The 13,417-nt window shown below is 36.8% G+C and overlaps 1 protein-coding gene across 2 annotated transcripts; it reads left to right on the plus strand.

Annotated features, from left to right (window-relative positions):
- The first annotated feature begins 942 nt into the window (after nt 1-942).
- Nucleotides 943-6,128, plus strand: clic5a (chloride intracellular channel 5a). Of its 2 annotated transcripts, XM_065254962.1 has the most exons (7): nt 943-1,140; nt 2,477-2,586; nt 2,670-2,795; nt 4,037-4,143; nt 4,246-4,305; nt 4,488-4,666; nt 4,779-6,128. In XM_065254962.1, the coding sequence occupies exons 1-7, from the start codon at nt 1,090-1,092 to the stop codon at nt 4,941-4,943; spliced, it is 798 nt and encodes a 265-aa protein (XP_065111034.1). In that variant the 5' UTR covers nt 943-1,089; the 3' UTR covers nt 4,944-6,128. The 2 variants fall into 2 exon arrangements, with proteins under 2 accessions (XP_065111034.1, XP_065111038.1); XM_065254966.1 differs by lacking the exon at nt 4,246-4,305 and having other exon boundaries at nt 947-1,140.
- The last annotated feature ends 7,289 nt before the right edge of the window (nt 6,129-13,417 follow it).

Raw genomic sequence — 13,417 nt, forward strand, 5'->3', positions numbered from 1 at the left:
TACCTATCCAGTCACATACTGTTCAAAAGTATTTGTGAATGTGCTGTTCTGAGGTCAGCAATCACACGTAACAGCTTCTATATATAGACTATACTCACAGGAATGTTTACCCATAACCCACCCTGTTTCTCATCACACACGCGCCCCATGTGTTAAGAATACGGGTTCAGTATGAACTTTTCCAGTAAGTGACGTCTGGGTAACATATAGTACAGTCATCTCTTGTTCAGGAAATACACTGAAGTGGATCAAAATTGTCCTAAGACAAGTATGAGTATTGTTCAAACTTTTAAGATAACTTTCATGAAAGTTTTGATCAACTTTAAATGTTGACTAGTTTTCTGATATACAGGTATGAACCATGCAGTGATTTACAATGTGATGTGCACAAACACATCTCCTAAAATCTTAAAACTACAAACACAAAACTAAAACTACAAAAACCTCAAAACAATTTTGAATAGTGTTCAACTTGGTTGTAATATTTTGTTTATTCGATTGCAATCTTTGCTTTCCAATGCCCTATAAATGCAATTTCGTAATTTTACGTAATTTAGCCTCATCTGAAAAAGTTTTAGTCATTATGTAAAAAAACTACAATAAAGCAACATTAATGTTGTAAATCTATTATTAACTATTTTTTTTTTCAGTTTTCTTAACTTTCATTTTGAAATGCCCTTTAAGGGCACCATATTTTCACAGTGCAATAACAGATCCATAATCAGTGACTCAAAGATTTAACAGTAAGGAGTGAAATATGATTCATCATATTTTTATAAAGGAGTGAGTGAGAGTGAGAGACATGCAGTGGTGTAGGTGACACTAAACTCCTCCCTAAAGCTCCACATGGAGGTTATTTTTGTCCTCCTCTGACAGCCAGAGTCTCTCTCTCTCTATCTCTCTCTATCTCTCTCTCTCTCTCTCTCTCTCTCTTTCTCTCTCTCAGCTGACCACAGGAACAAAATCAAAACAACCACAACCCCTCGACCGACCTGTTACAGCCCCATCTCATCACAGGAACACTAATCCCGAAACCAAATTCCCAACCTCCTTTGAGGATCAGCGTGCATCGGTGTGAACTTGACCGATATGACCTCAAATGAAGAGGACAAAGATCCTGATATTGAGCTGTTTGTGAAGGTAAGGATGAATTGTCATTTTAAGTTCTTTGGCAGTCAAAGGTCAATGCCATCTGCCATTTTTGGGAAGCTGTACCTTAGGAAATCCACCATACATGTTTTTTTGGCAGTGCTTCAGGGTGAGATTTGGGCGTTCTGCCTGCGTGGGGTTATAAAGGGGCAGGTAACATTCAGACAGATGCTATTGATTTATTTTGTGCTGTATTTCTGTCATGTCAAAGCGTCTGCTGGCTGAAGTGAATTTTGGCTGTTTTCTGTGGTTTGTTTTGCAGATGTGCTGATGAGATGTTAACAGCAGAAACTGGTGTGACGATGTGTTACAAATGTTGAAAAAGACATTAGATCTGCAGTTTTATAAATCAGAGAAGTGATCACTAAAATTAAGATACTAGATTTCATCCAGATGACTTCTTGTTACACAACTTGCAAACAGTTATTATGGTGGCTAGTTATTGTATTAAAAATGTGACGTTGCACAGATAAAGTATTATAAATGTCTTTATTATTTAAAGATGTCTCTGTGTTGGGGCTGCACGATATTGACGTAAAATGCAATGTGCAATAACTTGCTAAATAATGCAATATATGATATGTGATACACGATAATGTTTTAAAGTCACAACATGTACATTTTTTATATTAAAACATCCAAAATCACTAGCACTTATGTACTATCCCAAACTGGAGAAATTCCCATTTTAACCCTCCTCATCATTACATCTGTCAATGGCATCATCTCTGCATTATGCAAACCATTACGATGTGCATATTGCTATATGCATGTTTTCGTTAATTGCCCTGCTGTGTGTGCAATAAGACACTTTGAGTCGGTCAAGCATGGTGGGCTGTTATAAATGTACCTTTCTGGATTTGAACCCACAGCCATTAGGTGATAAACACATTAATTCAGGTGTTGTGGATGACGGCTAACTCAGGTTTGACCTGAAACCTCTTTGCTGTGGGCTGTTAGGACGGGTAATGGAATTTCCATGCATAATTCAGTCGGGGTCCGGATCTGATGTCCAGCTCAGGTTACTGGCCCGGTTAAGAAATACAGGCCGATCTCCCAATTTAAATGGGGAAATTTGGCACAGATTCATATTGCTCTTTTGTAAGAATCCACTGAACTGTGTGAGGCTGTTGACTTTAATATCTATTAACATCTTTCAGGACCTTTATTGCATAATGTTGTTTACATTTCTATATTACACAACCCTGGCAATTTTTAAGATCTTGCTCGTGACCTTTTCAACATACTTCAAAGAAAGTTTCATATATTCCAGTACTTTGAGTGATATGTAATGTTGTTTATGATGATTATTGCTTGTGTTCCTCAGGCAGGGAGTGATGGAGAGAGTATTGGAAACTGTCCTTTCTCTCAAAGGCTCTTTATGATCCTGTGGTTGAAGGGAGTCGTGTTCAATGTCACCACTGTTGATCTGAAGAGGTGACCACATCACACGTCATTGCGAGTCGATGTTAAAAGGGACTGATTTAAATTTTTTAAATGATTTTTTGGTTTTGTTAAAGGAAACCAGCTGATCTTCATAATCTTGCCCCAGGAACCCCTCCACCCTTCCTTACTTTCAATAAAGATGTACAGACGGATATCAACAAAATTGAAGAATTCTTGGAAGAGATGCTAGCACCTCCTAAGTAAGTGGACAAGATCAATAGATTATGAATATATAATGAAAGCTTACAGTTTGATAAAAACTAATTTCCCTCTTCAGTAAGTTGAATAAGTATAGTTACTGGATTAGGTGCTTACTGTGGTAAAGTTTAGTAAAGGCTGGGTCAGATGGGATGGGGGGTTAGCTACCTGAAAACATGAATTTACAAACACAGGGAATATTTTTATTATAATATTAACTAGAAAAAAGTTTGCAGTTTAGTCTGTCTGTTCTCATGGTGGTTGTCTTGTTAATTTTTTTTTATGTTTTTCTCTGTTATTTACTTTCTCTTTCACTTTTTTGCATTCCTATTTTTAATCTTGATATTTCTCCTTTGTAATTTCTCTACATTCTGTTGTCTTAGATGACTATTTAAACCTGGATGTGTTAGCTCGTACAAAAGCATTAGGCCTGCTAACATAAATGCATTTGTAGGTTATATTTCTAACAGGCCTTCATTTAATTAATACAAGTTATTTAATTTTTATATTTATACACATTGACATTGTAAGCTGTGGTAAGTTACTAACAATTTTTAAATAAATAATAATTTGTTAATTTTGCAGAAATACAATGAATGACGATGTTTAAAGAGATAGTTCACCCAAAAAGGAACATTATGTAATCATTTTCTCGCTCTCATGTTGTTATAAACATGTATAGATTTCTTTTTTTCTGATGAACACACAGGGAGATATATTGAGAAATGTTTGTAACCAAACCAAGTATGAGCCCCATTTACTTCTACAGTAGGAAAAAAGAATACCAAGGAAGTGAATGGGGCTCATGAATGGTTTGTTTACAAACAGTCTTTCTTTTGTGTTCATCAGAACAAAGAAATATATACAGGTTTGTAACAACATGAGAGTGAGTAATTGATGACAGAATTTTCATTTTTGGGTGAACTATCCCTTTGACTGACTGACTGACTGACTGACTGACTGTGTGCAACAGTGCCACCTGCAGGCTGAAACAGATACTGTACTGTTTTTAATGGAATAAGAAATATAGTGTAAAATAAGCACTGATCTACTGCAAACAAACAAAATGTGTGTATTAGGAAAACACATTAGAAATAATAATTCGATTTGTGAACTTTAATGTTTCAATCATCAAAAGATCAGAAAGTTTGAAAAACATACGGGGCTTAAGCCCCCAAAGCCCCCCTCGCAATGCCACTGAATAATTTTTTTTAATAAAGCTGTTATTTTTATCTCCTATAAGGTATCCAAAACTGGCTGCAAAGAACAAAGAGTCAAATAGTGCAGGAAACGACATCTTCGCAAAGTTTTCAGCCTACATCAAGAACACAAAGCCAGAAGCCAATGCAAGTGAGTTGAAAATCTATGATATTTAAAGGCGGGGTGCGTGATCTCTGAAAGCCAATGTTGACATTTGAAATCACCTAAACAAACACGCCCCTACCCCAACAGAATCTGGACCTTCTTTTGATAGACCCACCCCACACATACGCAACACAGGCAACGATGTCAGTTAGTAGACACGCCTCTTTGGTACTCAGCCTGACTCCCTTTTCCAAAGTGTTTTTCAAAAATCATGCACCCCGCCTTTAAATGCATCAATTGCTTTTTGTTGATGCTTGTCTTTAGGCCATTACATGATTCTGTGATTAAAACATTCATCAGAAGGGTGTATCAAACATTTGGCTGTGTAGGTCTGGAAAAAGGACTTGTGAAAACTCTGAAAAAACTGGACAACTTCCTAAACTCTCCTCTTCCGGACGAGATTGATGCTGATGGTACGGGAGAGATGCGCTCCAATCGCAAGTACCTGGATGGCAATGAATTGACGCTTGCCGACTGCAACCTTCTACCTAAACTACACATAGTGAAGGTGCAATGACGTTGATGATTCACTGAAAGATAAAATACTGAATGGAAGGCCGGGGCTAGTTGTCACACAGTTTTGCTTGGACTCTCATCATTATTTGTCTCTTTACATTCAGGTGGTTTCAAAGAAATATCGTAACTTTGAGATCCCAGCAGACTTTACAGGAGTTTGGAGATATCTGCAGAATGCCTACGCCCGAGATGAATTCACTAACACGTGTGCAGCCGATCGAGAGATTGAACTGGCCTATCAGGACGTAGCAAAGCGGGTCGGCAAGTAAACCAGACTCTGATCGTATTCAAAACTACAGAAAGCAACCCATCTCTTTCTGAAAGATCGTTTTCTTCAGGTGAAATGATACAAGTACCACATTTCTGAGCAGAATTTACCTTAAGGATTCCACATTGGACCGGTCCAAAATGCCTGTACTCTCATTAAGACGAATGTTTTTCTCTTGCCATCATGTTTTTTATCGCTGTCTTTGATGAAGAAACCCTGTGCCACTTTTTCTCTGAAGCTTTTGAGGATTTAATGAGGATTCTCTCGATTTAAACTGAATTTAAACTACTCGTGTGAATCATTCGAATGTGACTGGGATGATAGTTTGAGTTGTTAGTTGTAGAAAGGAGTTTTATACAAATTATTTTTGCTAGCTTGTCTAACAGCATTAATTTGTGCTTTATGCAATACCTAATCCATGATTTATTTTAGAGTAGAGAAAGATGTGAAATTAAATAAAGTTAGAGGATCTTGAGAAGAATTTGACTCAAGCCCACAGCTCTACCTGGTGGACATTTTAGGAATTGACACAAAAACGTAAAAATTTCAGATTGATTTGAAGTCAAACCATCACTCAAACTGGACACATTATGTAGGTCTCAGGTATTTCAAAACCTTTCTGGATTCTATATAAATCTGCATATTGGTCTATTATAATAAATATATTTTTTCACAAAGCATAATTTGTTCTTATTTAGTTAAAGAATTTTTTCTGTGGCCAAATTATATGATTTTTTAAATTCAACAGCATGTCACATCTATATGCATGTAAACTGGAACATTTACTCTAAACCAGTTTAAGGTGGTCTGCTGGTTTTGTTTAGATCAGTGGTGCCCAAACTGACCTGTAATGTGGCCCGTCATAAGATTAGGAAAAATGATAAACGTCACTGACGAAGATTTTCATATTTCTAATTAAACATTTTCTAAAATGTAATTTTTTTTGTTTTATTTGTGCAATATACAAATGTTAATTGAAATTAAATGCAATGGATTAAAGTGAATAATTTTTTATGTACATGAATACTTGAAGGTGTATCAGGAAACTCAACAAACTCGGGTACTATAGGCTAATAATAGAGAGGTCGAGGCAGTGGCACGCAGATAAAAGGATATTTAAAAAGTATTTTTTTTTTTACAACAGTTACCTTTGAAAATAAAACTGCATTAGTTATGCATAAACAGAGTCATGTTTGCTTATTTATTTTTTAAAAATTATAAATTAGGGGAATCAGGGCAACTTTAATTTTAATATAACACATCAACATTTATTTTCAGCCCACGGCCCTCAGTCAGGTTTGATTTTTGGGCAAAGTTTGGGCACCCCTGGTTTAGATAAACTAGTTTGATGGCTGATTATCAAAACTAGCTGAAAACCAGCTTGACTTGCAAATCCTGCTAAGACCAGCAGATCACACTGAGTTGGTTAAGGGTGTTCATTATCATTTATCTTTATTGGCCTGTTTCACCTTTAAAACGTTTTTCCTAACCATTACTTTAGGAAAAATTAATATCAATTACCCACACTTATTGTGTAGCCTTGAATGATATTGCATTTGTAAATTGGTAGCTTATATTCTGTTGAAATAAACAATGCTGTGTGGTTATACAGCTGTACGTCTGCCGAGTTGTAACACCACTAACAGCTGGTTACAGTATATGAGACGCTTCAGAAAACTCTTTATCAAACTGTCCGAAAAGTGTGAAAAACACCATCACTCCATTTTGAGGTCTTGCACACGTGACTGCATGTCTGTATGTCAGATTGATTCGGCATCGCTGCTGTATTATACGAGTGCAGAGATCAGATTGGGTGAAACAGGAGAGGTTTTTCTTCTGTAGTAGCTCAGGCTGACTCTCGGCCTCATGGGTTTTAATTACCACACATCCTGTGAAGGAAACCATTTCAGCAGCTCGTCCAATGCGTTGCTTTCACTAGAAATTCAAACCATCTGCATTTATGTCTGCGATCTTTATTTGGGCAGTGGGGCAGAGGCCGGTCAAACGTGCATTTGACTCTTTCACTGATTGCTTCAGGTTTTGCAGTTTTCAATGCACATATAAGGTCCGGTCGCTTCAGTCTCACCTCACACATCAACCCCACACAACATACAATCATTTGTCATGAGAGGAAATCTTTCTCCGCTATGCTTTTATTAGCCACAGTACAGTTTCTCGGTGAGAAACCGTAGTTTGTATTAGCATTAGAAATGATGTTTGAAAGGTATTTGGGTTATGTTATTATCACAAATTTGTTCTTCACAGATTTTTCAGTGTATACGGCATTGCATTTACAAACAAGGTAGAAGTATAGACACATACTGTTTACAGTATGTTTGTTCCCTAGGATCAAACCTATAACCTGTTGTGCAATGTTAATGCATTTAATGCTGAGCCACAGCACAGAAGACGACTGCGGGCCAGAGCTGCACCGGATCCGCTGACTTCTGGCCCGGAGTCGTCTGCTGTCTGAAATTAAACTGTGGTGTTTTTGTATCGTCAACTAATGTCATTAAAAAAGAAATAAAATGCAGAAACACCTTAAAACTCACTGTTTAAAGGGATAATTCGGCCAAAAATGATATTAAACCCATGATTTTAAATCCATTACCGGAAGCTAGTTCTTTTTGTTTATACAGTTATGGATATTTCACACGGATTACCCCAGAAGGCCTTCGTTTATCCCCCTGGGGCCGGTTGGATTTCTTTTGTGAAGTATGGATGCACATTTTCTTGGGACTTGAAGGAGGCGGACCCCGTATATTTACATTTTAACAAGTGAAAGATCTAAGACATTTTCTAAAATGACTCAAAATGCACTGTAAAAAAATTCCGTAGAAATTACAATGTTATTGTAGCTGGGTTGCCGGTAATTTACCGTAGATTTACATTTATGTTATTTACTGGCAAGAGTTTGTTCAAAGTTAAATACATTTTAAATATTAACAAGTCTTTATCTTTACAGAATAAAACTATACAATTACAGCCTCATGCAAAGCATTCTGGGAACCAGAAATCATCATCAACCTTTTTCTGTTTTTTGCTTCAGATTTTGTTTTCCAGAATGTTTTGCTTGATGCTGTTTTTTTAGTTTTACTCTGTAAAGACAAAGACTTGTAAATGTTTAATGTTCATTTAACTTTGAACAAACTCTTGCCAGTAAATAACATAAATGTAAATCTACGGTAAATTACCGGCAACCCAGCTGCAATTTCTACGGATTTTTTTACAGTCTAAAAATGATGGACATATGCATCTCGGACGGCTTGGGGGTGAGTAAATCATGGTTTAATATTATTTTTGGCTGAACTATCCCTTTAATTGTTGTGTTTATCAGATTGATCTCACGGAAAGTCACGCAAAATTGTATATTGAAATTCAGCTTTATTTCGTGCATTAAGCACGAATGTTTTTTTTTGTGTGTCACTCTTTGTGTCACAAATTTCTTATAAATAGTTTTTTTGTGTGTGTTGCATGAATTTTTATTTTGTGTCATTTTATGTATTGTTTTCTCATTGTTTTTTCCTATGTTCTAAGACATCCTAACACAAACCCTGACTCTAACTCCAACTCCAGGCGTATGGTATGGCAAGCCATTTTAACTTTTATTCGTTGAGTTCTTGAAATCAACAATTCTTTTTTCACGAGTTAACATTTTAATTCTTGATATCAGAAATGACATTTCTACTAGTAACAATGGCAATTTTTGATATCAAGAATTCAGTTGTTACTAGTTAAAATGTTAATTCTTGATATCAATAATTTGATTGTCACTTGGGACAATGTTAATTTCTTTTATCTGAAATTGTATTTCTGATATCAATATCATTTCAGATATCTAAAATGGCTTTCTTACTAGTAACAATCCCATTTATGATATCAGAAATAAAAATTCTCACTAGTGACAATCGAATTATTGATATCAACTATTATCATTGTTACTAGTGGAAATGTAATTGTTGATATCAGTAATTTAATTGTTGATTTTAAGAATTGAATTGTTGAAATCAAGAATTCACATTGTTACTAGTAGAAATGTAATTTCTGATATCAAGAATTAAAAGTTTAACTAGTGAAAATTGAATTGTTGATATCAAGAACTCAACGAATAAAAGTTAAAACGGCTTTCCATACTGGCGAGAATAGTTTTAAAAGTGGAAGAAAAACATGTAGAGACCAATAAATAAAGGTACATCCTAACCCAAACCCCAAATCTAACCCCAAGCGACAATGATTTAAAAATAGAAAAAATGAGAAAACAATGCATAAAATGACACGAAAAAAAAGTCGTGCCACGGACACAAAAAATTATTTAAAGAAATTTGTGCGAAAAAGACATTCATGCTCAAGACAAGAAAAAAGCAGAATTTCGTGCCATAGACACAAATAAATTGTTCAAATGTTGCGTGACTATAACATGACTTTCCGTGAGATCATGTTGGTTTATATCATGTGCTCATATGTTCTAGTAGATGAAATGTGTCAACACAATGATAGACTTACATTGAAAATGGAAATCAGGCAGTATATAGAGACCAAAAGTGAGCTTTTCCAACGTTAGTCAGTGAATAAATGCTCTGAACCTCACATCCATCTAGAAATTCACAAAAAAACCCTTAACTCTAGTATTTTAGATGGAAAGAAAGAGGTACCATGGTAAATCGTAGTTACCATAACATTTCCTGATGTGGTTATAAATTAAATTCATCACATTGTATAATGAAATTGGAAATTATGTGACTGCAAGTAAGGAATTGATATGTTGAATGCCTTTTTCCGTCTGTACCTGTCTTAAAGAGACAAACTTCAGTTCTCACCTGATTTCATTTATACGGAAGTGCCAATTGGATTTTCTTAACACAAAATCCAATAGTAATCTAAAGCAGAACTCAGTCCATCAAGAGCACGCGAGAGGCCTTCACATCTCCACTTAAATCACAAACATGTTACAGTGGTAACTTGCCGCTTACTTCAACCATTTTATCAAAACAACCTCTTGCTCAAGTCTTCTAATTATATGTTAATATGGAGTTGGAGTCAGGCATCACTGAGCCGTAATATCCTTTAAGATCTTGTTGGATTTGTGACTGAAGATCGTCCGTGCATCAGTGATGCTGGCCGGGCTCTAAATGATACCAAATGTTCAGTTTGCCCCCGTTTCAAACAGCAGGGTAATTGTGGGTACTCATCGGTCAGATCCCGATTTAGACTTCAGTGATGTCTGTCAGCACCTCATGAAGGCATCCAAAAGCTTTCACATTTTATGGTGGAAAATTAAAAGTCTCCACGCTATGTGTGTATGAAATGGCCTTCATTATTGTTTGCTTTGGTAAGGATATTTTTTGTCCATCGTCAGCTTGCCTTTCTGGATTTAGCGATACAGAATTGCAGCGTATGCCGTCCTCTATCTGCTTAAAGTTTCCATCCCACTGTATGCTATGATTTCATCTGCTCTCCATCATTTACCCATATAAGCGTTTAGATCTGTGCTTCGATATAATTTGTTTTTCCGTGGAAAGCTCTGAATGACTCTTACTTCAGCTCAAATGAAACTTCTGTCATCTTATTCATGTTGGTCCAAACCCATGTGATTTTCTCTTTCTTCTGTAAAACACCAAAGGATACAGAATCGGAATCTCTCCTTCCTATATAATGCAAAGCGTATGGTAATGAGGGCTTTTGAATCTCCAAAGAATCACAGGTAAATAATTCACAAGACTGAAGAGCATGCTCTGAATCTTCTGGTTTTTTCCTGTCTTAAATTTTTAAGTAGCCTACAATCAAATTGGCTTGGAAGTTTACATGGTTTTCATACTTCAACTCAATAAAATAATCTATAACTTTACCAACTGTTACCACAACTTCCTACTGGTCAAAATTTGAAATAGTAAGTTGAGCTTGAAACCAATTAGATTTTACTTTAAAATAGAGATGCACCGATATATCGGCCAATAATCTGTATAAATAATCGCTATTAGCCAATATAATACAGCCGATATAACCTGTGTATAGAAAATGTAAAGAAGCATTACTAGATTAATGTTATTAATTGTTTTTAACTCAGAAAACCTCATCTTATGTAAAACCACCAAACCATTTGTATCAGTGGACATTTATATCGATGCATCTCTACTTAAAAATGTAAGGCATGTAAATGTTTTTACAGTGCACAGTTTTCATATTTTTCTCATATTATACGTCTAATGCTACATACACATCAAACGCAGGGCATTGCGTTACTCGTTCTAGATTATCGCAGGATTTTAACTTTGTGTCATGCGAAATTTTCGCTCGAGTTTAATATTTTCAACTTGGGCAAAGACTTGTTTAAGGCGAATAGCGCATGCTTTTGCGGCAAATGCAGTATCGCGCCATTCACATCACCCCACGCGAGGATGCGTTTGATCGCATCTTTGCATTGACTTTGTATGTAATCCACTCGCGCAAATCGTTGAACTCGTGTCTGGTGTGAACCCACAGAGAGTCATACAGTGTTTAAAGGTGCAGTGTGTAAATTTTAGAAGGATCTTTTGACAGCAATAAAATATAATATAGATAACTATGTTTTCAGTGGTGTGTAAAGACCTTATTTAATTAACTGTATTGTTTTAATAATCTTAGAATGAGCCGTTTTTGTCTACAAACACCGCGGGTCCCCCTACATGTAAGCCGCCATGTAGTACCGCCATGTTTCTACAGTAGCCCTAAATGGACAACTGCTCTACAGAGCACGTTTGTCACTACGTTGTCTCAGATGATGACATGTCTATCCTGTGACGGCTATCGTAGCTTCTCTATGTGCTTCAAAAGGGAGGGGTGCAATTCGCATCCTCACCACTAGATGCCGCTAAAATCTACACACTGCACCCTTAAAGGTGCACTACAGACGATTACATGTTTGTCCTATGGCGGCTACCGTAGCTTCTCTATGCGTTTCGAAAGGAAGGGTGAGCTCTGCACGGAGCCGTTGGTTGCAATTCACAATCTTACCAGTAGATGCCACTAAAGATCTACACACTAAACCTTTAATGCATTCAGTAGTACACTATTCATTGCAATTGTAAAAAGTGCTATACAGTAATAAGTTTGAAATGAATATTGAATAAATTATGAAATTTGCATATTCTAATTTAGTGTGTTGCGTGAGAATCAATAATGTTTGCTATCAGTGATGTCAAAGTCACATGTCATGAGTGCATAGTTGCTTTGTATTAAAAACGCTATAGACATTCCCTCTCTGTGTTCCACAAAAGTATTGCATTTTTGGATAAAACTATTTATTTAATTGTAATACCAGCTTGCTCCAAACAGTAGGGTTGTGATGTCATCTTAACACATCAGTCAGAGTTTCATCCTCCAGCTTCTGTATTCATGACATTAGCCACCTCTGCATTGGTGTTTGGGGATGTCAGGCCCACTGCATGCTGGGAAGTCAGATGGAGAGAGTGATTGGGTGAAATAATGTCACTCTCACACATGTGTGTTTGTTTAGGATTTGGCACTCGACAGCTAGGAGGTGTCAGAAAAGAGACTTGATCCTGCTTTGCACATGAAACCAGAGCGTGTGTGTCATGCTGGAGATGAAGGACCCGGTGGACCGAGTCCAATGTGAGAGAGGTTTAAACCATCACCTGCACTTCACACCACCGCTGTGATGTCACTATATCTGATCTCAGTGACTTCAAGTGAGTTTGGGCTAAGAAAAATAGACATTTTGTTATTTTCTTTATCATATTTTGGCAAAGTTTTGAAGAGCACAGGATGTACACTATAGACGTTGTTTAAGCCAACTAAACAGCATTTCACCCTGATTTTGGATGGGTATTGATTTGGTAGACGGTGATGTTGTTTCAGGACCAACACAATATCAATAAAAGGCAGGAGAACAAATAAATGTACAGGTTTGTACCAACATCAAAATTTTCATTTTTGGGTGAACTATCCCTTTAAAGATGCATCTTTGTTGTTCCTTACAAAAACATTACTGGCATGCATCTTGAGATATGTCAATGCAAGTTGTTTTTAAATTAAGACTATTCAATCATGCATTTTAGTCTGGTACTAAGCCCTGCCCCTAAGTATACTAGTAGTATCTAGTCTTCCTAACAAGCAGACACACGGTGATCGGTGAGCTCATAGGTGCGATGGGGTAGAGATAAGATTTCTTTACAATAGTTCCTCCTCCTCCATCCCATTGACTGCCAGTGAGCCGGAGGTGTTTAAAGATTGCGCCCCGCCGCCTCTCTGCTCCCATGAGCTTCACACTTCATTTGTAGGGAAACCTCCCGGTGGCAGCAAATACTTCACGAGCGCTGCCAGCATAAATCATCAGACCCGACGAGTCCGTCTGCATCCTTCAGACGGCCGCAGAACACTAAGGCTCTCTATTTCCAGAGAAAAAGCCGCTGGGACATTGTCCTTGGCAAACCTCCAGCCAAAGTGGGACAAGCGCAATGCAGATTTGATTGCTTGTGA

Source organism: Paramisgurnus dabryanus, chromosome 17 (genome assembly GCF_030506205.2).
Source record: "Paramisgurnus dabryanus chromosome 17, PD_genome_1.1, whole genome shotgun sequence".
In the NCBI taxonomy this organism is placed as follows: Eukaryota; Metazoa; Chordata; class Actinopteri; order Cypriniformes; family Cobitidae; genus Paramisgurnus; species Paramisgurnus dabryanus.

Excerpts from the sequence above, each read along its gene's own strand:
- clic5a (XM_065254962.1), top strand. The coding sequence starts at position 1,090 with ATGACCTCAAATGAAGAGGACAAAGATCCTGATATTGAGCTGTTTGTG. Across the intron at positions 1,141-2,476 it reads ATATTGAGCTGTTTGTGAAG|GCAGGGAGTGATGGAGAGAG; the intron begins GTAAGGATGAAT and ends TGTGTTCCTCAG. Across the intron at positions 4,144-4,245 it reads AAAGCCAGAAGCCAATGCAA|AATCTGGACCTTCTTTTGAT; the intron begins GTGAGTTGAAAA and ends CTACCCCAACAG.